Consider the following 24,882-nt stretch of genomic DNA (forward strand, 5'->3'; position numbering starts at 1 on the left):
GCCTGTCTTGTCGATTACTTGGCTTAGGGGGTTCAGTCCGATGCAGAACAGCAGTGGGGAGAGTGCATCGCCTTGGTATATGCCACATTTGATGGACACTTGGGTAAGTGGCTTGCCATTGGCTTCAAGTGTGGTTTTCCACATCGTCGTCGAGTTTGCAACGAAGGCTCTTAGGGTTCTGTTCACTTTATACAACTCCAAGCATTCAGTGATCCATGTTTGTGGCATCGAGTCATCGGCTTTCTTGTAATCAATCCAGGCTGTGCACAGGTTGGTATGTCGTGACCTGCAGTCTTGTGCGACTGTTCTGTCAACCAGGAGATGATGTTTGGCTCCTCTGGTATGCCCTTCTGTGCTTGGCTCATGTATTGATCCATGTGTCCACTTATCTTAGCCGCAATGATGCCTGACATGAGCTTCCATGTTGTGGAGAGACAGGTTATTGGCCGATAGTTGGATGGGACTGCACCCTTCAAGGGATCCTTCATGATCAGGATCGTTCGCCCTTCGGTTAGCCATCCTGGGTGAGTCCCATCCCTCAGCAGCTGGTTCATTTGTGCTGCTTGGCGCTCATGGAGTGCTGTGAGTTTCTTTAGCCAGTAGGTGGGGACCATGTCCGGGCCTGGTGCTGTCCAGTTCTTCATATCTGAGACTCTTTCGTGTATGTCTGCCACTGTTATGGTAACTGGGTTCTGTTCAGGGAGGTGTCTGTGCTCCTCTCTCAGGGTCACCAGCCATTGTGCACTGCTGTTATGTGCAACCTCCTTCTCCCATATGCCTTTCCAGTACCTTTCAGTTTCCAGTCTTGGTGGGTCAGCTCTGTTGTTAGGACCCTCTCACTGCAGACTCTGCTTCCTGTAAGGAAGGCGTGTTGGTGGAGTTGAGGAGCTCTTTGAAGTATTTTGCTGAGTCAAGATCAGCAGCGCCCCATTTCCACAAAACACAGTGTCAATGTGCACCGCTTCCCCCTCCTGAGACGCAGGGTCGTGGACCAGAATTGAAGTCAGCTTCCATGGCCTTACCAAACTTCCCACGCCCGAGTTTTTACCTCGGCGACCGCTGAAGCTGCGTTCTGCTTGGCCGGTATCATCAACTGTGTTCTTTTAGACAGCAGTGGTTTTCGCCTGGGAATTCTCCCATGGATGCCATTTTTGGCTAGTGTCTTTCATATGGTAGAATTGTGAACACTGACTTGAACTGAGGCTAGCGCGGTATGGAGTTTTTTGGATGTTCTTTTAGGTTCTTTTGCAACCTCCTGGAAGAGTCGCCGTTGCACTCTTAGAGTAACTTTAGCTGGTTGACCACTCCTGGGAATGTTCGCCACTGCTCATAGTTTTATCCATTTGTCAACATTGGCTCTGACAGCGGTTTGATGAAGCCCTCGAGTCTTGGAAATTGCTTTGTCACCTTTCCAGACTGATTTTTTTTCTTTTCTAATTATTTCTTTAATATCTTCGGCCCGTGGCATGATACGTTAGTTTCTTGAGATCTTGTAGCCTACTTCACTTTGTCTGACAGATTCTATTTATGTGATTTCTTGATTCAACAAATGTGGTGCTCGGGTGTTGCCTGTGACATTGAACTCAACTTTGTGATTTAACACTGGCGGGCTTACGTTTGACTTTTTCACATAAGAACAGGTAGTTTTGGATTGTTTGTGTCTTAAGTAAATCAAATTGGCATTTTGAAACGTTTTGTATTTCCTTGGGTTGTCTCTGTGTGATATTAAAATTGATTTGATGATTTGAAAACTTTGTATGTGATAAATATACAAAGGACGGCGAAATCAGGAAGGGGGAAAATACTTTTTCACGGCACTGTATACAGTCAAACCTCGGTTCTCGAATGTCTCTGTTCTCGACCAAATCAGTTTTCGACTAAAAATTTCAAGTGTTTTATGCCTTGGATTACGACTGAAAATCGGTTCTCGGCCAAACTGAGCGCGTTTGAATGCGCCACTTGCCTCCTCTCGCCTTCCTTACATGAGGAAGTGACGCTTCCTCGGGTAGACGAGGAAGTGACGCTTCCTCATGTCGCGTTCCATTGTGAGCAGACGTGTTCAATAACGATTTTTCTTTTAAAAAGAGCGTGGTTTTAGTTTTCGAACAAATCGGTTTTCGAACAGCCTTCTGGAACGGATTATGGTCGAAAACCGAGGTATGATTGTATTTTTATTGCTTTATTGTATTACTTCTCCACAAACAAGATGTTAACAGTTTTCACTGCTGAATGAAACTTTAATAATATAATATAATACATTTTATTTATAAGCGCCTTTCAAGACACCCAAGGACACTTTACAACAACGAAAAACACAAAACAATACGGGTTGAGCAGCGGCAGCCAAACGCGCCAGCGTTCACTCAACCCGGAAGTCAGAAAGAAACCACGAGGGAGAGGGGGAGAAAAAAAACACGCTCGAACCATCCTCATTTTGAGGATAATTTGAGTTGGGCAAAAAAACTCCTGCACAAGCATATGATAGTTACAACAGGTCACAAGACATAAACAATGAAGACGGTGATACAAGGGAGTGTATGAAGGAGGGGGTGATGGTGGGGGACTAGCTTCCGTGCATATTTTCATCAGGGGAAGGTCGAGATAGCAGATGTTGTTTTGGTAGCAGGCTGCCGAAGAATTTAAGACAGCCTTGAGTCTTAGGCTTATGTCTCTTTAGTGGCGTCGATCAGCCAAATCCGTGATTTCTGACAATATTTGAGCACGGATTCCAGTTTCTCCAAGTTCTTGACCATCTTGCAGAAGTAAGTAAGTAAGAATAAATGATAAATAACATTATGCTCTGTGACTGGATGCCATCCATTGCAGGAATACTCTGACTCTCACTGAAAGCAAGCCAGGATAGCCTCAAGCACACCCACAACTCACTTGAGAACAAGTGGAGTTGAATATCGATGGCTGCATGGATAAATATGTAAAATATTACCTGAAAATATTAAATATGCCAAGGGCTAACTGAATCAAATGAGGGTTTTTTTCCATGTTTAATGCCACTTGAATTCGGAACAAGTATAGACCACACTCCACAGTCTTCATCTCCTATTTTTGCTCACTCCCTCTGATCAGTCCCCTGAATGTCATGAGTTCGCTTGTTATTTTGACAGCTTATTGAATGCAGGTAAGCAGGGGGAAGGATGAACAATTGAATCTCAAAATAACAAGGAAAACAAGGTACTCTAAATCATCAACAAATACAAAATCAACAGAAGTCCAAATGAACAGAGATAAAAGTAGCAAAACAAACATTAGGAAGAAGACTTGACTTGGACATGGACAGGTACCAAACAACAACAAGAAACAAGCCATGGCTAGAAGAAAGATAATGAACCAACAAGGATGTAAAAGAAGCAGAGAACTAAATACAAACAATATGACAAGACAATGAGAAACACTTGGATAAAACACAAGTGGCTGAGAGAACTGACTTGTTGACACAGGGGACTGGGTTGGCGATGACAAGCACAGGTGGACACGATAACTGAACGAGACAGACAAAGAAAAAGGGCCACTAGGAAATAATGATGAAACCAAAATCTAATCAAAACCAAATAGATCACGGCCCGCCATTCGGGGCAAGTCTGATGGGCATCCATGGCGCCAGATGATTGGCTGGCCCCGTGTGTAGGCTGGCCAGAATGCGAAACACACAGTTCTCTCTGCTTGGCTGGTCGGGAGGACAGCCATGCCGGGACTATCCATAAAACGAGGACGGTTGCAGGCCTGCATGGCTGGAAAAGAGATTGAGTGGTGGCCGCATGATTTGCCCCGCCAGAGGAGGCTCGGCTGCATGACTTGCGTCTCTGGAGTAGTGTCGGAGGAAGGCCGCAGAGTTTGCACCATTGGAGCAGTGTCATTTGGCGAATTCAATGATTGCGCCAACTGCGCAGTGTCAGGCGGTGGGCACAGGATTCACCACTACAATAGGGTCAGGTGGCAGCAACAAGACTTGCACCATCGGAACTGGAGTCTGCGGTTGCCATCCAGCAAGAATGAGAGTCTGCAGCTGCCAAGAATCAGGAATGAGCACCTGCAGCTGCATAGGAGCAAGACTGGGAGCCTGGTACTGCAGAGGTGCAGGAACAAGAGCCTGGGCTTCATCAGCCTGCCGCCATAGACATTGCATAAACATGTATGGCAGATTGATTGAACACTCTAAATTGTCCCTAGGTGTGAGTGTGAGCGCGGATGGTTGTTTGTCTGTGTGCCCTGCGATTGGCTGGCAACCAATTCAGGGTGTCCCCCGCCTACTGCCTGAAGACAGCTGGGAAAGGCTCCAACGCCCCTCCTTGTGAGGATAAAGCGGATCGGAAAATGTGTGTGTGTGTATATGTAGATATACATATACACACTCTCAAGGCAACTTTTACGCCTGCATTAGAGGCCCGTGGCCCAGCCATGCTTTTGCCAATGCCCGCCCCAGACAACTGAGTCTCTCCGTGGAAGGGGACTTAGCAGAATTTGTGCAAACATGGGCAAAGAGACTTAATTTGTTTAAGTTCAGCCAGACCAATGAGGCCGCAACCTTTACACCCAGATGTGAGCCCTCTCGTCTCGTCTCTCGTCTATCCCGTAACCCCGGAGGGTTGTTGGGGCACCACAGATGATCTGCTGACCAGCTCTGTCCATCCTTCTCTGTCTTCGGCAGCGATCATTGCCTCATTGAGTTTCAAGTGAGTCCATTCTATGATGTTATCTTCCCATCTTTTCTTTTGCCTCCCTCTTCTTCTGCCACCTTATACGGTGCCTTGCAGGATGGTCTTTGCAAGACCTGAGGATCTGGTGACGTGTCCGTACCACCTCAGTTTCTGCTTACTGACAGTGGATAGGTGGTCATCAAGCCGATGGCTTGTCTGATCTTTTGACGGACTTACTCATTAGTGACATGTTGGGTGTAGGAGATCCCCAAAAGTCTTCTGTAGTATCTCCTCTCCATACTCTGTATTCTCCTCTGCAGTTCTGCTGTAAGGGTCCATGTTTCGCAAGCGTAGAGGAAGATTGAGGTGACAAGTGAGCGCAGCAGTCTCACTTTTGATGCCAGACTATGTTATTATCTTTCCATATGGGCCTGAGTTTTGCCAGGGCTGCAGTCGTTTGAGCAATTCTGGCAAGGACTTCTTGCTTTGATCCTTCATCGGGCACAATTGCTCTGAGGTACTTGAAGCTCGACACACAGTCGAGACTTCAATGTCAGAGAGAATGCCATTGTTGTTGTTGGTCATGATTTTTGTTTTGTCAGCATGGATCTCCATACCATATGCTCTGGAGGTGTTGTCAAGCCTTTGAACTAGGCTTGCAAGTTAATTTTCTTCTCCAGCAAGCAAGTCGATGTCATCAGCAAAACGAAGGTTTGTAATTGGTCTACCTCCTATGCTGACACTTCCTTCGTGGTCCGCCAAGGCATCCGCAATAAACACGCTCAAGAAAGATGTTAAAGAGTATGGGAGAGAGAAGATATCCTTGGCGCACTCCAATTGTTGTCTTGAACCAGTCTCGGATGGCTCCGTTGTAGAGAACTGCACTGGTAGCTTTGCTGTACAGATGTTGTATGACTCTGATAAGGTTAGGGCTGATATTTGTATTTTCTCATGGTTGTCCCCAGTGCTGCATGCCATACCCGGTCAAAGGCTTTCTTGAAGTGTACAAACATGTGGTAGAGATGTTGTTGATGCTGCAGATATCTCTCGCTGATAATCCTTAGGTTGAATATTTGTTCTGTGCTGCTCCGTCCTGCCCTGAATCCAGCCTGTTCTTCAGCTATGATCAGTTCAGCCTGGGGTTTTATGGACTTTGCTGGGATGGCTAATCAGACTGATGGTGCGGTGGTTTTGGCACAGTTGTAGATTGCCTTTTGTCGGAATTGTGATGATGAGTGACTGGGTCCATGATGTAGGCCACTCCCCACTCTGCCATATTTTATTACAAAGGATGGTGAGAGTGTCAATCATGGCTTGTCCCCCTGCTTGCACAAGCTCTCCTGGGATGTTGTCCACTCCAGCTGCTTTTGTGTGATGTGAGACCAGCGGCACATATAATCTGTGAATTGATCCTTCTCAGCTTCAGACAAGTTTTAAAGGGTAGTTTGGTCGCTACATGCTTGTGGAGCTAAGTGGGTGTAAGCGCGAGAGGTTTTTTGGCTCCACAGAGCCTGTCATGTTCTCGGAACACGTCACAGCCCCACATGTGGCGCAAAGATCCCTGCCTAGCGTTAAGACATTTGTTTTGCCGCAGAATACCACGCGCCACCCTGCTGTCTACCAGTAGTCGAAGAGAGAGCATCATTTTTGGACTTAAGAGAACCGGTACTGGCCAGACAAATTTTCCACAAATTAAAAGTCTTTCAAACTGTCGGTATAATGACATTTCAGACTCGTTCAATGATGATTCAAGGAATTCGTGGTGTTCCGTCGATGCATGGCTAGGGTGTGTGGACAGCAGCACGGCGACGGTTGAAAGTGATACATTCGCAGATACAGATTTGGAGAGCTCCCACCAATCGATGGATGACATGCGGCGGAGCAACACACTGCAACATCAGTCAATTATTTGCCCCAAGAAAAGGTGCAATTTTTTAATATTATTATCCCGCAGGAGCATCTTGGGAATCCTTCAGCAGGCCTCGCTTAAGTTCCTCAATCGCCGTGGCCACCACCATTCGATCCCACAACAGGCTGTGTACCTCACGGAATTCCATCACTCACCGGGCAAATTTTTTGTTAATGTCCATCAATGTATACGCTCCCAATCGTTGTCCCCACTTGGACCCCGTGTTCCCGAGCTTCGTCACCAGGGTCGGGGATGAGAAACGGCATATCCGTGCTTTGAAGTCACAAGTCTGCTTTGCAATTTCAACTCAAAGCTTGTGTATTCCATGGGTCAATGAGTCTTTTAAGAGTGTTATGAGGATAGAGGTCCCTCGGCCCGTGTATGATATGCCCTACTTCCCGCAATTTGCTTTGCACATGCCCGCAGTTCTTGTGGGGTTTTTTTACACTCACACATTGCCAAGACCCAGAATACGCGTATCCCTGCGCATGATCGCCGTGGTCCAATCTGCAGCCATCAACTTGACCAGCTCCCAAAGGAATTGCTACCCTCTATATTTTCGTGATGCAAGATATGAGAAATTTCAACTGATTCCAATAGATTTCCAGTTTTGTAAGGCCAGTACCGATAACCGATATATTTGTATTATACAAAATAAATATATATCTGTTGCTGGAGCTTAAAATAATGAAACATTTCAATCACACCTCTTAATTTAGTGGGGTCAGAGAATGATTTAAAAAAAAGAGGTAACTGACAACGTACAGCCGCATGTTTTGCTACTTTCTGACCTCTTGCCACTTCAGACGGTGAGACAAGTTATCTCAAAAGCTGGAATGCATATAGTACCTATTCATAAGGGTGATTGTGTGTTTAATATGGTAAAACAAAAGCAGGGCAGCACGGTTTTCCATTGTTTAGCACCTCCACAGTACAGAGGTCCAAGGTTCCATTCCGGGCTCTGGCCTTCCTGTGTGGAGTTTGTATGTTCTCCCTGTGACTGCACGGGTTTTCTCCGGGTCCTCCGGTTTCCTTCCACATTCCAAAAACATGCATGGTCGGTTAATGGAAGACTCTAAATTCTCCCGAGGTGTGATTGTGTGCGAATGTTTTTTTTTTGTTTTTGTGTTTGCCCTGTGTTTGGCTGGCAAGACGGCTCGGAAAGGCTCCAGCACGTCCATGACCCATGTGAGGATAAAGTCGCTTGCAAAATGGATGGATGAAAAAACAAAAGCAATGAAATAGTACAAAAAAAAAATGCACCATAGGCGTGTTTTTGTGTGTGCTTGTGTGTGTGTCCGCATTTGTGAGGTCCCACAGAAGCGAACAAGCTGGTTGACAGACAGGAGAGGGAACTAGCGTGAGTGAATATTCATGTATGTCAACAAACACGTATGCAAATCACCATATATTTTGTCCATTTTTTGTCACCGAACAAAGTTAATATAATGACAGGCCTCTGTGAAGACAGTTTCATGGACCAAAATATTTAAAAAATAGTACTCACCAGAGCCTGTCACGTTGCGTGGTGGTGGTGGACCCCAAAAAGCAGGCAAGAGAGAGGAGAAGGATGTACTTGACAAATTGTATTAAAACACAGAGAAAACCAAATCCTAAACAAAACAAAGTCCTGAAAACAAAAAGAATCCAAAGTAGCAAACCAAAACCATGACTGAAGCAAAAACTATCAATAACCGAAGCCTGACCGGAACAATCATGACAGCAGAAAACAAACAAACAAACTGACAATGAGTGGTCGGGCGGGAGTCCTTTTATACAACTAATTACATAACGACCAACAGGTGTGCAGCTGCAGGGAGTGCCCTACAGTGCCACCTGTTGGTCACAAACCAAAACATGAAAGTGCCACGCTTAAAACGAGCCGTGGTCATATGTATTCCAACAAGTACAGTAGGACAAAGTGCAGTGTCATTGCATATATCCATCCACTTTCTGAACCACATATCTATCAATATTAGCATTAAGCTCAGCAATATAGCTCGGCTGCCCTGCTTTTCTTCACTTTTCCTCGGATGCCAACCAGACCCGACAACAACCACAGAGCTGGTCGGCCCATCTCGTCCGGGATGTTAAAAAGTGCGGTGAAGCTTGGCTGGACCATATTTGTTCATGTTGCCAACGACGGCGCTTGCCAGACCTGACAATAATTCACAGAGGTCTCGCTGGTCAGGCACCTTATTGAAAGTGCAAATGAATACCCGTCAATTTGTACCGTAATCCAATTCTGATTAAGTCCACACGATTATAGTATTCAGCAACTAAGTTAAAATTACAGCTATCAAGGAAAAGTCATGGCTTGGTCGTCATCACTCATTGACGGCTGCCGAAAGCAGGCCACCCCCGAGGCTGTGCCACGGCCGTCGGCTCAAGTTTACCCAGGAAAAAGCCTTGGCTGTGACTGTCATTCAGATGAGTGGGACCATGCACTCATGAAAATGTTTCCCTCGAGTTTCAATATTTATATTAAATACTATTTTTAGAGATTAGATGACTTTGGCTAGTTCTACATTGTATGTATTTAATTCGGCTTTTAATATTAATTTTGCAGGATCGTTCCAGGAAAAGTGACATTTTTTCCACTAATCATCATTCCGATAAAAATTGGGCATTACTTGTGAATATAAATAAGCTTTGTCTTCAAAAGTCGTTAATGAGGTGACTCGCTGACTGTGACATAAGACAACTCACACCATCTTTCTAACAACAAAAATCAGTGTACCCAAAACCATAGTTAGTTCATCTCAAACATTATTTTGTTCATCCTAAAACCAGTTCAAAGCTTCTGATAAAATAATGCAATTTATTAAAATAAATGAATAATTAAATAAACATAATTTACAGCATTTTATATAGTGTGGAGTGGCTTCTTTGTGCTTTTGTACAATACTTTTATAAAGTTATAATTTATAAAATATATGTATTTTTAAAAAGGCGACAGAAGCATTTAAGCAACAGTACAATACAGTGTTTTTTGGGGGGTTTTTTTTGAGGATATATGTGTTTTTGATGATGCTGTTTTCCTCCTTCCTTCTCCTTCTTGGTCTTATAGGTCCCATTACAAAGAAACACTCTGATGATTTAAGTGATAGTGACCACGCAGCAGAAGAAGGTATTTTCCATTTACTGACAAAAATGCTTGATTTGCATGATTACGGAGACCAAACCAAAACTTCACTTTCTCTTTAAATATTTTATCTTTTGTAAAAAGTTCTTGTCATTTTTGCATCTGCCTTTTTTTCTTTTTTTTTTTTTTTTTGGAAAACTGTTTTTTGGCTCAATGTATTTTACCCTTTTTTCAGCTTTTTTGTCAACTATATTCTCTTTTGACACTGTGTGTCTGGGTTTGTACTTTCTTTCGTATTTTTCTATGTTGCATTTGACTTTGCAAATCAGTAAATATTAGTTACAACACTCTACTGAGAACATGTTTTGCATGCCATACATTAATCTCTTTCATTTAAACTACCATTAATAACCTCTTAATTTCTTGTTTATACTTTTGGTAACAATAGACATGCTCAGCTTAAGTCTAGTGTAAAGCACGTCTGACAGTGCGCATTGGTGTAGTTTCGCATGCAGTTGGGCTTATGCTGTTGGGCACGATGAACTCAGCCAATCTATTTCCTGGCCAATGGAAACGGCTCCTCTCTTTCATGTAAGGTTTACGCAAATCTAACATAAATCTCAGTGTAACTGTGTGCATGGGTGGCATTTCCTAGAAGTGGATGTTTGCACCGTTGTGCCCCATTGTGGGGTGGAACGCAGCAGACTCCCAGCCAATAGAAGTGTCCCCCCGCATTCCCTTTAAATTCAGAGCAGAGAGAGTCGTGCGGTCTACCTGGCATGCAGATGTAGGAGATCGGCACACGCAAAGTACATTTGAAAGGAACTGCAAGAAGACCTTTATGGATAATGTAAAGTTGGCCGTTGTCGATGGGCACTCAGAGATCGCCCTCCACCGCTAATCGTGTGTCTGTGTGTGACCCCCACACACAGTCAGCGGGGTGCTATCAAAGTATTGTGAAGATAATAATGACAATAACTAACTAAATGCACGCACCATTTCCACATTCAGGTACAAAGACATGTTAACTTTCGGTCACGAGTGTAAGGCATAGCATTAAAGTCTTCAACATATACAGCGGGGTGCTATCAAAGTATTGTGAAGATAATAATGACAATAACTAACTAAATGCACGCACCTTTTCCACATTCAGGTACAAAGATGTGTTAACTTTCGGTCACGAGTGTAAGGCATAGCATCAAAGTCTTCAACATATACTCGCAATCTGTTGAAATCATCTCAAGTTACCATGAATGACCCATTACCTTATTATTTATTCCAGTTGTTCAAGTGTTGGTGAAGCGATCAAAGAAAATATCTCATTTAATGAGCCATTTCATGACTAAATGCAGGTCCGTGTGAACAAAAGACTTGCATGATTTATTTTGATACGCTCAACCCAACTATGTTTAGTGAGCACAAAAACAACCATGGAAAAGAAGACAGAGTCTTTATTGTCATTGTTCTATGGTGCCGATCCAGCAAAATTGAGAAAACATAAAAGACAACCGATAACAAAATAATATTACAGGTATTTCTCAACTTACAAACATAATGGGTTCCAAGAGGCTGTTTGTAAGTCAAATTGTTGAGACACATTACAAGGACATCTATACAGCTCAACTATCCGTCTAAGAGGATTCCATCTCGCAAGCAAAATCACAATACTACTCTGGACTCATCTGCTCCAAATGCTGGAAATACGAAGACTCTCTTTTCCCTCTGGAACAAAATCACTCAACCCCTTGATTCCCTACCACCTCACTTTTACTCTTTTGACACCTGCAACGCTCTTCTCCTATTTTTCAATGAAAAAAATCAACAAAATCCACCAGCACCTGGGCTCCTCTGTACATCTCCCCTCCTCTGACCATCTTACCCAGTGCAAACTGTTATCTTCTTTTGAACTCCCCCATCGCTCATTAATCTCAGACCTCATCATTAAATCCAAGACTTCCTCCTGTCAGCTAGATCCCCTCCCTACAGTCCTGGTCAAATCCTGCTTACCCTCTCTGCTTCCCTTCATCTCAGCCATTATCCATTCCTCTCTGTCAACTGGAATTGTTCCTCTGCCCTTCAAAACTGCAGCTGTCACCCCAATCCTGAAAAAAACTGGTTCAGATCCCAATGATTTCAATAACCTACGCCCCATTTCCCATCTTCCTTTCATTTCTAAAATTCTTGATAAAATTGTTGCCTCTCAGCTCCACTCCCACCTCACCGACAATAGTCTCTATGAACAATTCCAGTCTGGCTTCCGTCCCCGTCACAGTCCTGAAACAGCCCTCATAAAAATCACAAACGATCTTCTCATGGCAGCAGACTCTGGCCAAATCTCCATCCTCATCCTCCTTGACCTGAGTGCAGCTTTCGACACAATCTCTCACCCCATCCTCCTCAACAGACTCTCTACCATAGGCATCACCCACACCCCCCTACGTTGGTTTCACTCATATCTCACTGGCTGTATCTCAGTTCATCCAACTTAATTCTTTTACTTCACAATCCCTCCCCATCTCTTCTGGTGTGCCCCAGGGTCTCTCCGTGCCTTCTCTTCTTCCGTTCAACTCGAGAGGCATTCATGACCGCCTACGAAAAACGCATTGGCATTTCCTTGATCATAGCTCCAACAGAAACATCAGATGTCAGTCGTAGTTATTTATTCCTTTGTTGTGTATTCACAAATGATGAAATCACAATATAAATTCTGTAGGGGTGGCTATAGAATTTATTTTGTGATATCATCGATTGCTTTTCAGTTTTGATGTATTATTTTAAATTTTCGTAGTTTCATTGAAGTAATCATTAATTTACGTTTTTCGGGGGTGGTCTTGAACGCCTCTCGAGTCGAACGGAAGAAGTCACGTAGGCAGACAAAGACATACCTGTATTTGTTTAGACTTTTTTTAAAAAATGAACACCACAACTCTCCTTTTTTTTGAAGCTCCAACAAAAACGTATTTAATAAAGCAGCGACACAGTCCACTGAACCAACAGCAAGTTATAACATTGGAAGCATGACTCCAGGAAGGAGCCATCTTGGAGTCGATGTATTACCGTAATGACCATACTAAAGACGCACCGGATTTTAAGGCGCTCTGTGAGTTTTTAAGAAAATTGAAGACTTTTTGGTGTGCCCAATAGTGCGGAAAATACGGTAAATGATATACAAAACACTGACGTGATAAATAAAAACATACATCTAAAACACAAAATACTTTTTTCACTTCTCACTTACATTTACTCCCACTCAAATAGACCAACCTTTCAGGATGGAGAGTGAGCCTGTCACTTCAGATCGCTTGTGGGATTCGCAAAAGCAGTTGTTTTTATTGAGGCAGAGATGAACATTGCACCTTGCACATTTGTACACTGTCTGTCCCTTACAAATGGACAAAGCCGTCGAAAGAAATCACTTTGGTATCTATTCATTGTTTACACGTAGTTACATCCCAAAAAGCAAGATGATAATTTATTTTCGCCTGGTTTTATCTCCCTGTGATCACAGACAAACCAAATTCATCAAATACTGGCAAAAATATGCATCATGTTAGCATCACAAATATAAAATAAGATGAGAAATATTTTTATCTTTGCACAAATTACCTCAAATCGGACAGATGATCACAATTTTTGCAACCCAAAAATGAATCTCAGCCCTCCAAAACAGGATGTAGCATCCCCTCCCACCGGAATCCGGAAGAAACCAATGCTTGCAAACTACTCCAAGGTGTGTGTTGGTAATGTATCAACCAGCAGAGAGTGGGGAGGGATTGAGTAAGAGAGCGAAGCTTCGTGATTCGCTGGGGAGCTGAGCAAGAAAGATGGACAGACTTTCTTTGTTGATTCAATGTTGAAATGTAAAAAATGTAAAACTTTCTCCTTTGTAGTACTGGCTCACTGGTTTCCCTTTTTAATGTTCAACATCTTCCTGCCATCTCTTTTTTTTTCAACCGAACTGGACGCTAACAATGAGACATAAATCAGGACAAACTTCCAACAACTCCTCTCATTCGGGGCCGACTCGAGACAAACTATGAGTTTAACAAGGGCAGAATTCACTCCATAATGTTTATGTTGGTGCTTGAATTGGATTAAAGTGGTTGGGTTACCCTCATTAGTCCAACATTGTCTGGCTCGAAAGTTAACCCCACCTCGTGTGAATATCGTTACTTTTTAGTTTCTTTATTTTTTTTATTTTAAGTTCTTATTCTTTGTTTCTCCTGTCTCTGTAGTTAGTTTTCTTTGTGACGTACTGCTTCCAATTCGTATGTAGATATTGAGAATTAAAGTGGACATCATGAGAACTGTATTATGTACAGCGTGTACTCTAAACTGTAAAATACAACTCAAAACTCTCCAAATGTGTCATCCTTTTATGAAGGACTGATTTAAAGAGGCTTTTCATCAGTTTAGCCTTAATTAATCCACAAACAGACGTGTGACCCTGAGAAGTGCTCGATGTTACCGCAGGCATTAAGCTGGAGTCGTCGTTAACTAACAGAATAATTGACCCAATTGTTGCTACATAATGGCACCCTGTGATGAGGAACATCGAAGTCTTATTTAAATACAAGTAACAATCTGACAAAGTGCAGCATGTCTGCTGTCTTAGGAAGTACAGCATTGTCACTACTACTTGAACAACTTAACATGATTCAGCATAGAGGGTTAATAATAAGGAGTCTAATGTGGAAAAGTAAGATGTTTACGTGTTACGTTAATAAACGTGTTTGTTTAGCCTTGGTTAAACTGGAGTAAATTTGCTGACAAATATTAATGACATGCCTTGATATTAACCCAGAGGAGGGGCAAGGAAAAACAGAAAAACAAACTGACAGGAGAAAAATGAGAACCTTTGATAAGTGGTCGCAGATGGGGGAATCCCCCTTCCAGGATGATCAGGCTGCAATGGATGCAGCCATCTCGTTACCTATGCATCCCGCGTCCGAGACGCATAATTTTCCGGCCAGACATACAGTTCCAAATAATGTGCATTTTTGGGACGCGAGGACATTTCTCAGTCAAAAAAAAAAAACCTACGGCAAATATTTTTTTTCCAGCAACGATCGCAGTTTGATAATCACCACCATTGTTGTTTTGATCTCTCGTTAAGTAATCTCTCGTTAAGTAATCTCGCGTGACGAGATTTACGTTCTCGCGAGACGAGATCGGCTTTCACCTGGTGGAAAGCAGACGATTGCCAAGTTGTGTAACGTTAAAACAAGTGTTGCGAACAAGCGTTGTGAAAGTTTATTGCAGAGATATCACACAGCTAAAGTTGGACAGTTTTTTGCGATAATCATCATTGGAAGCAGAGCAAAGGGAGGAGAATTTATGAACTCAAAGACTGAACCATGGGATGAAATAAGAACCTATTTCTCAGCAAATCTTGCATGCCTGAACTATTTAAATTGTTGCAGCTTTTGTTTATAAGAAATAAACCCATTGTCAATGTATATTGTTGTTGTTTGTGTTATTATCATATGCAATTGAATAAGTAGACCATTTCAGAATTCGAAATGTGGGACTCTCTCAATGCATAATGTGACTCATACTTTTCTGATCAGGGAGTCCCTGGGACTCGCAGAGCTCAAACTGTAAAATTATAACTGTGGATGCTGAGTGGGGAGAATTTATCACATTATGGTTCTACACAATGTTAGTCAGAATAATGTGAGAGTCCATGTAAAAAGACATAAAACTGCAGAAGGTCGATGGACTTCCGGTATGACAGCGAGAGAGTAGGCTGCAAACGCGTGGAGCTCCCGGCCGTACGAGCAAAAAACGGAGAAAAAAGAACGACAAAAGAACGGAGGCTGCGACCCGAACATAGGATAAGATGGATATGAACAAAGCTCTGTCGGGAAAGGGTAGGGAGAAGAAGAAGAAGAGCGAGAAACAGACTGAAAACACGCACGACGAAGATGAAGGGGGATCGGCTTTAGCGGCTACTGCTAACATAGCATTAGCTCGCGACATCGACGATCAACCTGCCTGGGCCTCGGCATTGCAGGCTAATCTACAGAGCGGACTCGGAGAAATAAGAGCCAAGATGGACACGGGACAACACCATGTAGACGGCAAGTTGGACAGAATCGTCAAACAAATGGAGGAGATGAAACAAGGACTAGAAAACTTGCGGGAGGAAACTAACAGAAAGCTTGAATCCGTGAACGCTGACATCCGGGCGCAAAGGAAGGACATAGAGATGCTGGAAGAAAGAGCAGGTGAAGTGGAGGACTGGAGTACAGAGGTACAGGAAATTCTCACTGTCTCACTCGAACAACAAAGGAAGCTCCAACAGAAAGTGGCCGACTTGGAAGGAAAGTCGAGGAGGAACAACATCCGAATCTGGGGACTGAAAGAGGGGGTCGAGGGAGATTCCACAATCGACTTTGTGGATAAGCTGATCCATAAAGAGCTGGAAATCTCCGAAGATATTCAACTGGAGATACAAAGGGCGCACAGAGCGCTTGCTCCAAAGCCATTACTGAACAAACCACCACGAGCGATGATAGTAAACTTCCTGAGATTCAACATCAAAGAAAACGTACTCAAGACGGCCTGGCGAACGCCGCTTCAAGTGAAGGGGAACAGAGTGACCTTTGACCATGACTACGCGACAGAAGTGGCGGCAAAACGTCGAGAATATGCTGGACTTAAAAAAATTCTAAAGGAGAAGGGAATTAGGTTCCAGTCCCCGATGGACACACTGAGGGTCCACTGGACTGAAGGAGTGAAAATATACAACAGCGCTCGGGAGGCGGCGGAGGCGATGCGGATGAGAGGGTGGCAGGTGCCGAGCCTTGGACAAGAGAACCCAACGACACAACAGAGACTGGAGGCAGCGCGCAAGTGGACAAAGACCAAGAGATGAATGCGGGAAAATTTGAACGAGACAAGGAGAATGAAGGACAAAAGCAGCGGAACAAAGAACTCGGACAGGAATGCAGTTGTTTTCAAAAAACCTTTGGAAGACACATAACTTTCTTTAATTTCCCTAGTTCAACGGTTGGTGAGTAAAGAACAAATTTTATGTGGGGAAGCTGTTAAAAGTTTTTGAAGGGGGGAGCAACTTTGAGTCGAGATAATAAGAAATCTGTCGACAGGCTCTGAATGTTCGGGTGTAAACGAAAGATTTATAGAGCAATGTAATTTGATTGATAGGCGGGATTTCATTTCCCGAAACAATCCACTGAAGAAGGTTAAAGAATGTTTAGAAATCTACAAAGCTCTGGCCGGGAGCTCTTGTACTGAATTGTTGGACTTTTGTAGTGTGATTGGGAGATCAGCACTGGAGATGATCTCTGCCACTAAGGGGGCCCTCTCACTAGGAGAGGCTTTACCCCCCACCCACCAACAGGGGAAAGGGGATGCGAAAAGGGAATCCCTTAAAGCTTTGGAAGTTCATTTTCTGACTGTTGTTGACAATTTTTTATGTTTTACGGTTATAGTGTTTAGTATGTGTGTCGTGATCGGTGACAAGGGGGTAAATACAGGATATTCCAGAAAGGATGATGGTTCAACATAGAGACATTAAGGTGGTGTCATTAAATGTGAATGGCATGAACAACCCAGTAAAGAGGGGGAAGGACAAAATTAAGAAAGGAGGAGATGCAGGTCATTTTTTTACAAGAAACACACCTGACGCCACAAGAACATGAAAAATTGAAAAGGTACGGGTACACTAATACATACTATAGTTCATTTAAAGAATGCCATCGACGAGGGGTGGCTATATTAATGAAAAACTCAGTGAAATTTGAAATTGACAAAGAGATAAAGGATAGAGAAGGGCGGTATATAGTGGTCAAGGGGACGATGGAAGGCGAGAAGGTCACATTAATCAATGTATATGCTCCACCAGATAGTGAAAGGAATTTTTTTGAAGACCTTTTCAACGTCATAGCAGTGGAAATGGATGGGATCTTGATATGCGGAGGGGACTTCAATGTGGTGCTGAACCATGACTTGGATACAACAAGCACAAGGAAGTCTAGGATACATATAACCAAGTGCATCAACACACAAATAAAACAACTAGGGATAATTGATGTATGGAGGGATGCTCACGCGTTACATAGAGACTACACACATTACTCTCATCCACATGCAACCTATGCTAGAATAGACTATTTTTTCATGAAGATGGAGGATAGACACAGGGTGGAAGAATGCAGAATTGGTGTCACAGATTTGTCAGACCACAGCGCAGTGTATATGACAGTGAAATTGACCAGTAGAAGGAAATCTACTATTTGGAGGTTGAATGTAGGTTTATTGAATGATAAGGAATTGGTACAAGAAATAAAGCGAGATATAGTCAAATATAGGGAAGAAAATGACAATGGAGAAGTTAACCCAAATATTGTGTGGGATGCTCTGAAAGCAGTAATAAGAGGAAAACTTATAGCACATGCAGTACGGCTTAAAAGGATAAGACAAGAATCATATGAAAACTTAACAAGACAACTGAAAGAACTTGAAGACCAGCATAAAAGAACAAATAACGCAGAGGTACTTATGAAGGTCACAGACACTAGAAAGGAAATAGATCGAATATTATTAACGGAGGTGGAAAAAAGAGCACGGTTTGTGAACCAGGTTTACTATGAAGGTGGGTCCAGGGCAAGTAAATTACTGGCACGAAGGTTAAGGGTACAACAAGTGTTAAACACAATTCATAAGATTAGGTGCCCCAGAACGAATGAATTATTAAAAGAACCAAAGGAAATAGAGGAAGCATTTCAGCAGTATTATAAGACTTTATATACACAACCAGATGCAGCAGACGAAGAGAGTATCACAACATTTTTGGAGGGCCTGGAATTACCATCAATAGGGGAAGAAGATAATGAATCCCTGAACTCTGAAATTACTGCAGAAGAATTGGAGATTGCAATCAGCGGAACGAAGAACTGTAAAGCTGCGGGTAGTGATGGCTTCCCCTCAGAGTTTTACAAGATATTTAGACAGGAACTACGTCCCCTTTTGCTATCTTCACTACGATATACCATGAAGGAGGGCAAGATTCCACCGTCATGGAAAGAGGCAATAGTCTCCATAATCCCCAAAGAGGGCAAAAATAAAGAGTTATGTAGTAGCTACAGACCAATATCCATACTTAACGTCGATTATAAGATCTATACCTCAATCATATCCAAAAGATTCGAGACTTTCATGCCTGAAATTATAGATAGAGACCAGACGGGTTTTGTCAAAGGTAGACAGGCCCAGGATAATATAAGAAAAACTTTACACATAGTGGAGGCGATTCGGAAGACAGGAATGAGTGCAGTGTTGGTGAGCATGGATGCAGAAAAGGCATTCGATAGTGTGCGGTGGGTCTATCTATATAAAGTCATGGAAAAATTCGGCTTCAATAGGGATTCGATTAGAGTTGTACAGACACTGTATAATGGGCCGACTGCAAGAGTGAAAGTGAATGGCAGCTTGACGGACCGAATAACACTTGAAAGGTCGACCAGACAAGGATGTTGCCTCTCACCAACACTATTCAATATCTTCATCGAACCCCTAGCCCAGGCAATCAGACAGAATCACAACATCAAAGGCGTGGAGCTGAGAGGCTCAGAACACAAATTGAGCCTGTTTGCCGATGATCTGATAGCATACATAACACAACCGGAAGAGAGCTTCCCGAAACTGATGGAACAAATGGAAGAATATGAACGGTACTCAGGATATAGACTTAATGTAACAAAAACGCAGATCCTGGCACTTAACTGCACACCATCAAAGTTGATGAAGGGAAAATACAAAGTAAAATGGGACAGTGAGACGGTAAAATACCTAGGTGTGTATGTCACGAAAAGCATGGACAAACTTTTTGAAACGAACTACACAAAGATTAATCAAGCCATCAAGGCAGACCTTGGGAGATGGTCAACACATGTCCTAGACTTAAGCTCTAGAATAGAAATGGTCAAAATGAACATTCTGCCGAGATTGCTATACCTCTATCAGTCGCTACCTATACCCATACCACAGAAACAATTTATAGAATGGGATAAACTGACCTCAAGATTTATCTGGGGGGGTAAGCGGCCGAGGATTAGACTGACGACACTACAGTTGCCCAAGGAGAAGGGAGGATTGGCGGTACCGAATTTTAAGGATTACTACCGTGCAGCACAACTCAGAGCAGTAGCATGTTGGTGTAACGGAGAGTATAGAGCAAAATGGAAAGAAATTGAAGTGAGGGCTGAGGGATACCTGACTCAAACACTGTTGGGGGACAGAAGATTATTTCGGGTAAAGGAGGGCTTGGTAGACCAAATAACAAAATTCACTTTAAATACGTGGTTCACTATAGTAAAAGAAAATAAATTAGAAAAGGAGGTGAAAATCCTAAGGTGGCTATCACATGATGAGGACTTTCAACCAGGGAAAGATTATGGTTTCAAAAGATGGGAAAGAAAAGGTATCACAGCGATGAGTACGATGATAGAGAAGGGGGAGATGCCAACCTTCCAAAAAATGAAAGAAATGTTTGGTCTAGAAAAGAGCGACCTCTTCAGGTATCTACAAGTTAGAGACTACTATACAAAAGAAATAAAAATGGGTACGACAACTGAAAGACATGATGTGATACAGATAATGATGGAAGCATATAACGGGGGCAAGACTAACGTGATTTCGTCCCTCTACAAAGGGCTCCTGTTGAACAAGGGGAATTCGACTCGGTATGTAAAAGAGAAATGGGAAAAAGAACTCCAAACCGAGATAACGGAAGAAGAATGGTTAAATATGTGCAGGATACAACAATCAACAACCGCTTCGAGACGTTGGCGGGAGTTTGGTTGGAAAAATATCATGAGATTTTTTATAACCCCAGAGATGACCGGGAAATACAAACAAGGGCAGAGTGAGTGCTGGCGGTTATGTGGACAGGACAGATCTGTGGATCATGCACACATATTTTGGAAATGTCGAAGGCTGAAAGGTTATTGGGAAGGGGTTTGGAGAGAACTGAAGACGATACTCGGATATGAAATACCAAAGACCGGCTTAGTGATGTATCTGGGCGATATAAATCAAGGAAATGTACTGACGAGTGACGAGTACCTGGTAAAAGTGTTGCTGGGTGCCAGCAAGAAAGCCATAACAAGAACATGGTTTAAAACTGACCCGCCAACAAAGAACCAATGGCTGGAAATAGTGGAAGAAATATTTGAGTTGGAAAGATTCACATACATATTAAGGGTCCAAGTAGGGAAGTTTAAGACGAGATGGGAAAAATGGGAGGAGTACAAAAACAAATGAAGGAGGGAATGACACCACAAGTCGGGAGAGGTCACTATAGATTATGGATATAAATCCATTAAAAGGGACACTTGTCACTGTTGTTCACGATATTCTGCTATTTTTATTTGTAGGTGTGTTGTTTATTTTATTTTTAATTTTTTATCCTTTAATTTTTCTTTCTTTTTCCTTTTTTCCCCAAATATGTTTTTGTACGTCATTTGTTGTTTCCTATGTTAAAGGGCCGTCACAGCCATGTATGGACGCTGTTGTGGAAACTGAACACGGGCGGAAATGAACGATGTCCTCTGTATTCATATGTTCAGATTTGTATGGTCCTATGTGTGGTTGAAATAATAAAGATGCTAGTTACAAAAAAAAAAAAACTGCAGAAGGTCACCTGCAGAGACGTGGGGCCTCCTCAAAATCCGGTCCGGAAATCTCTAGCAGCGCCTCCAATTAGGTGGTCCACCTCAGATCTTGTATCGATCAGTTGGTGTAGAATCGGCACAGCGACATCCAACTGGGATATCGTCACCTAGCCCCCTCTTCAAACCAGGAAGGAGGGGGAAGGACAGAAGAAGCAGAAGTCAAACAGCCCAACATGTAGTTCACCAAAATGCAAGAGTATACAAATAAGTCTTTAGTCTTCTGATCTCTGGACACTAATTCCCATGGGTATGTTATTCCAGAGCACTAGAGCCTAAATAGAACATGCGCTACAAACTGAAGACTTCTTTTGGCTCTCAGGATCTTAAAATACCGGCGTGTTGTTTACCAGTTCGGGACAGAACATAGAATACAGTATGACTAAATCAACGGGATGGGAAGGTGCTAAGGTGTGTAATATTTTTGAAGTTAGTCGCAAAACCTTGAAATCACATTTTCAATGACCATTAACCAATGAAAGTTAGCTGGTATCGAAGTAATGTGATCTAACCTTCTTGATCTTGTCAGGACTTTAGCTGTCCCTAGTTTAGGACAATTTTCGGTCCACTCAGCTCACCCGTTCAATTCAACTGCTGCAGTTCTACCCTGTGGTTTCACTCATAACTACACGTGGGAGTAATCTTTTCAAACACTTATTAGCATGACTTCAATGGAATGGCAATCCATTGTTTACCTCATTACAATTATCATTTTGTGGCTTGCTGGGGCCGCCTGTCTTTCTCGTCTGTCTGCTACTGTACCAATGATCTGTGATGATAACTTCAATTCTGCCTTAACCAACTGCATCCTAGCATGGGCCCATGACAAGCCATATTTAAGCCAAAGGGAGGTCAAAACCACTGGACGAGACCAGCCAATCAGCTCCACCCTCCATGACCTCACTTTTTAGTGACAGTAACTAGATAAACCTCATCAATCTCCATAAACCATCATCATAAACAATACCACAAAATGCTAAATCAAACTAGACTAACCACAAATTGGCCTCTGTTTCGATATACTTTAGTTTTATTGCAACACACAGTATTTCCATGATGGGTTCTGGTCAACAGACACATCTTGGATGAGCACGCGCTCCAAAAAGTCTATTACAAAGAGCGTGCCAGACCCAAGTTGTTTCGTAATTCCAAGTATGGCTGCGATATCAGGTTTTGCTCTGTTTCTCTTTTTGTTTTTCAACATTCACTGTTTCTTGTTTAAGTTAGACTTTGCCGTGGTTTTCCTGTGTCACCAATTTCTGTTCATAACCTCTGTGGACAGAATTGAGAGGCCTATTTTGTGGCCTCAGTATTGCATCGCTACGATGTATTCGTCTGTCGTCGATATTTGTTGAGCCCCTTTTGATTTAATTGCTGCATCAATAAGGTGTGGGAGGTAGGCGATGAGCCTGTGATATTCTGAGGTTATACGGAAGTCCAGGTTGCTTTGATTGTAGCCTTCAATTCATCTGCCTTATTCGGTGTGGTGTCTCCCAGATTCATCCTGGCAATACCCCATTGATATTTGGGTCTGATGAAATTATTGGCCAATCAAGCACTGTAGTGTCATGGTTCTTATTTTTGATAGTTCTGACACCGGGGGCAGGTGTCAAGCCCTGCCGGTGGCATGAAATATATATCGCTAGAAAGCTTGTTCGCGGAGAAAAGCATACATTTCTATACAAAACTTAATAGTAAACAGCTTTGTTCAGTTCGATTTCAGAAAACACGGTGCAAAAACCTATGGCACTGAACCATCACGAAGGAAACGTGGCTCTCAATCTTCCTACAGAAGAGTTATTGATTCCAAAATGTTGCAAAGTAACTGTCATGTTTTTTCCTTAGCCTTGGCAAGACACTTCTAAGATTGTGTCAGGCTCAGCAGTGACTTGACACTTGTAATGCAGCATTTAGCCAAATTCCTTGATATCTCTATGCACAGTGGATTTCAATGCACATAAAATGCCATGCCACTCAAGTGAGTGACTATTTACAAAATACAAAGAACCAAATTTAGTCTCCCAGTTTTTAATGGTTGCAACAGTTCCTCTCTGACAACAACAATGGAACAGATAGCGGGGATTCATGTTAAAACAAATGCCACCGCCTGTCATAATTTGTTGATGTCTATCATGTTGATGTCCTCCCCTTTGTATAGCCAGATCTCTGTAAACATGTATGGATGCACTTCTGGATTTGTGTTGAGGAATATTTTATGTTACATTTGTATTGACGTTGGCGAGGATAATTGTTGAGGATGGCCTCTGTTGGCAAGCTTCCCTCTTGGGTCTTTGACCAGCGAACCCACAACCGGGCGTACTAAATGTACTTCTAAACAAAGTCATACAACGCATTGATGCAAGTGTAATTAAGCAAGATTACGAAGTTAATTTTCATCCAAAAATTAAAGTGATAATTCTCTAACAGCCTTTGGGTAGAAGTTCATGTTTATTATCGATTCCATTTTCAATTGTTTTTTGTTTCTTTCTTTTATTCATAATTATTAGCGTGTTTTTTTGAGCCAATGAAAACATTTCCTGTATATGGTAGTATTAATGGATTGTAGCTGAAAAGACAAATGTCAAAAGAATTGTAAAAATGGTAGCCAGAGCCCCCTATCCGTGACATTGTTTTTGGGCTATGTCCTCATTTTGAAATCTAAACTCCTCTTTTCTCCAATTTCTATTTCTTTTCCTACTCTAGACATAAGGGAGAGTGGAAGTCCCAAGCCAGTAATGGTTTTCATCCATGGTGGATCCTACATGGAAGGAACTGGTAACCTGTTTGATGGCAGTGTCCTGGCCAGCTATGGGAATGTGATTGTCATAACAGTCAATTACCGGTTGGGTGTTCTAGGTAAGGATACAACTATATTGCAAGTTATTTTGTATAGTTGATCAAAATGTCTGGTGAGAGATATCACAGCGAAAAAAAATGGTTTTGGCTCATGTGTGACTGCATACAAAAGTTTTGGCATGGCTGCAAGTGAGTGATTTCCATCTACATTACCACAATCAAGACTTCTCTTACCACAGTCATGGGATGTCTTACAACCCACACACAAGTGAACAAGCTTAACATACATAAAAGTGCCATGAATCATAATATGTGTACATATCTTGCTGGGAGAGGGACTGGAAACTATTTGTATAATCAAAATCATTGCAAATACATTGGTACGATTAGGGAAATTACGGGGATCAATCGGCCCCAAAATTATGTGGACATCTCTGCTTATATATTATGTAATATTGTGACAGGTTTGGCAAGTCACCAAAACACGCAAACACAATGCGTTCCGAGATACTTTTCGTAAGCTTAATTGTTTGGAGGTTGTTATATATTAGATTTTAATATATAAGCGTTAAGGCGGCTGGGTGGTACAGTGATTAGCGCGTCAACCTCACAGTGCAGAGGTGGTGGGTTTGATTCCAGCTACGGCCTCCCTGTGTGGAATTTTCATGTTCTCCCTGTGCCTGCGTGGGTTTTCTCCGGGTACTCCAGTTTCCTCCCACATTCCAAAAACATGCATGGCAAGCT

At 42.6% G+C, this 24,882-nt stretch overlaps 1 protein-coding gene across 2 annotated transcripts in view; it reads left to right on the forward strand.

Annotated features, from left to right (window-relative positions):
- The window catches only part of nlgn1 (neuroligin 1), a 107,868-nt gene that overhangs the window by 32,103 nt on the left and 50,883 nt on the right, over positions 1-24,882 (forward strand). The window contains exons 3-4 of one of the 2 annotated variants that reach the window (XM_086114764.1): positions 9,632-9,691; positions 24,046-24,198. In XM_086114764.1, coding sequence (XP_085970890.1) covers positions 9,632-9,691; positions 24,046-24,198 — 213 coding nt within the window. The remainder of the gene's footprint in view (positions 1-9,631; positions 9,692-24,045; positions 24,199-24,882) is intronic. The other variant, XM_086114765.1, reaches the window with a different exon arrangement.

This window comes from Hippocampus guttulatus, chromosome 7 (assembly GCF_054856545.1).
Source record: "Hippocampus guttulatus isolate MCC_2025c chromosome 7, RoL_Hgut_1.0, whole genome shotgun sequence".
Taxonomy (NCBI): Eukaryota; Metazoa; Chordata; class Actinopteri; order Syngnathiformes; family Syngnathidae; genus Hippocampus; species Hippocampus guttulatus.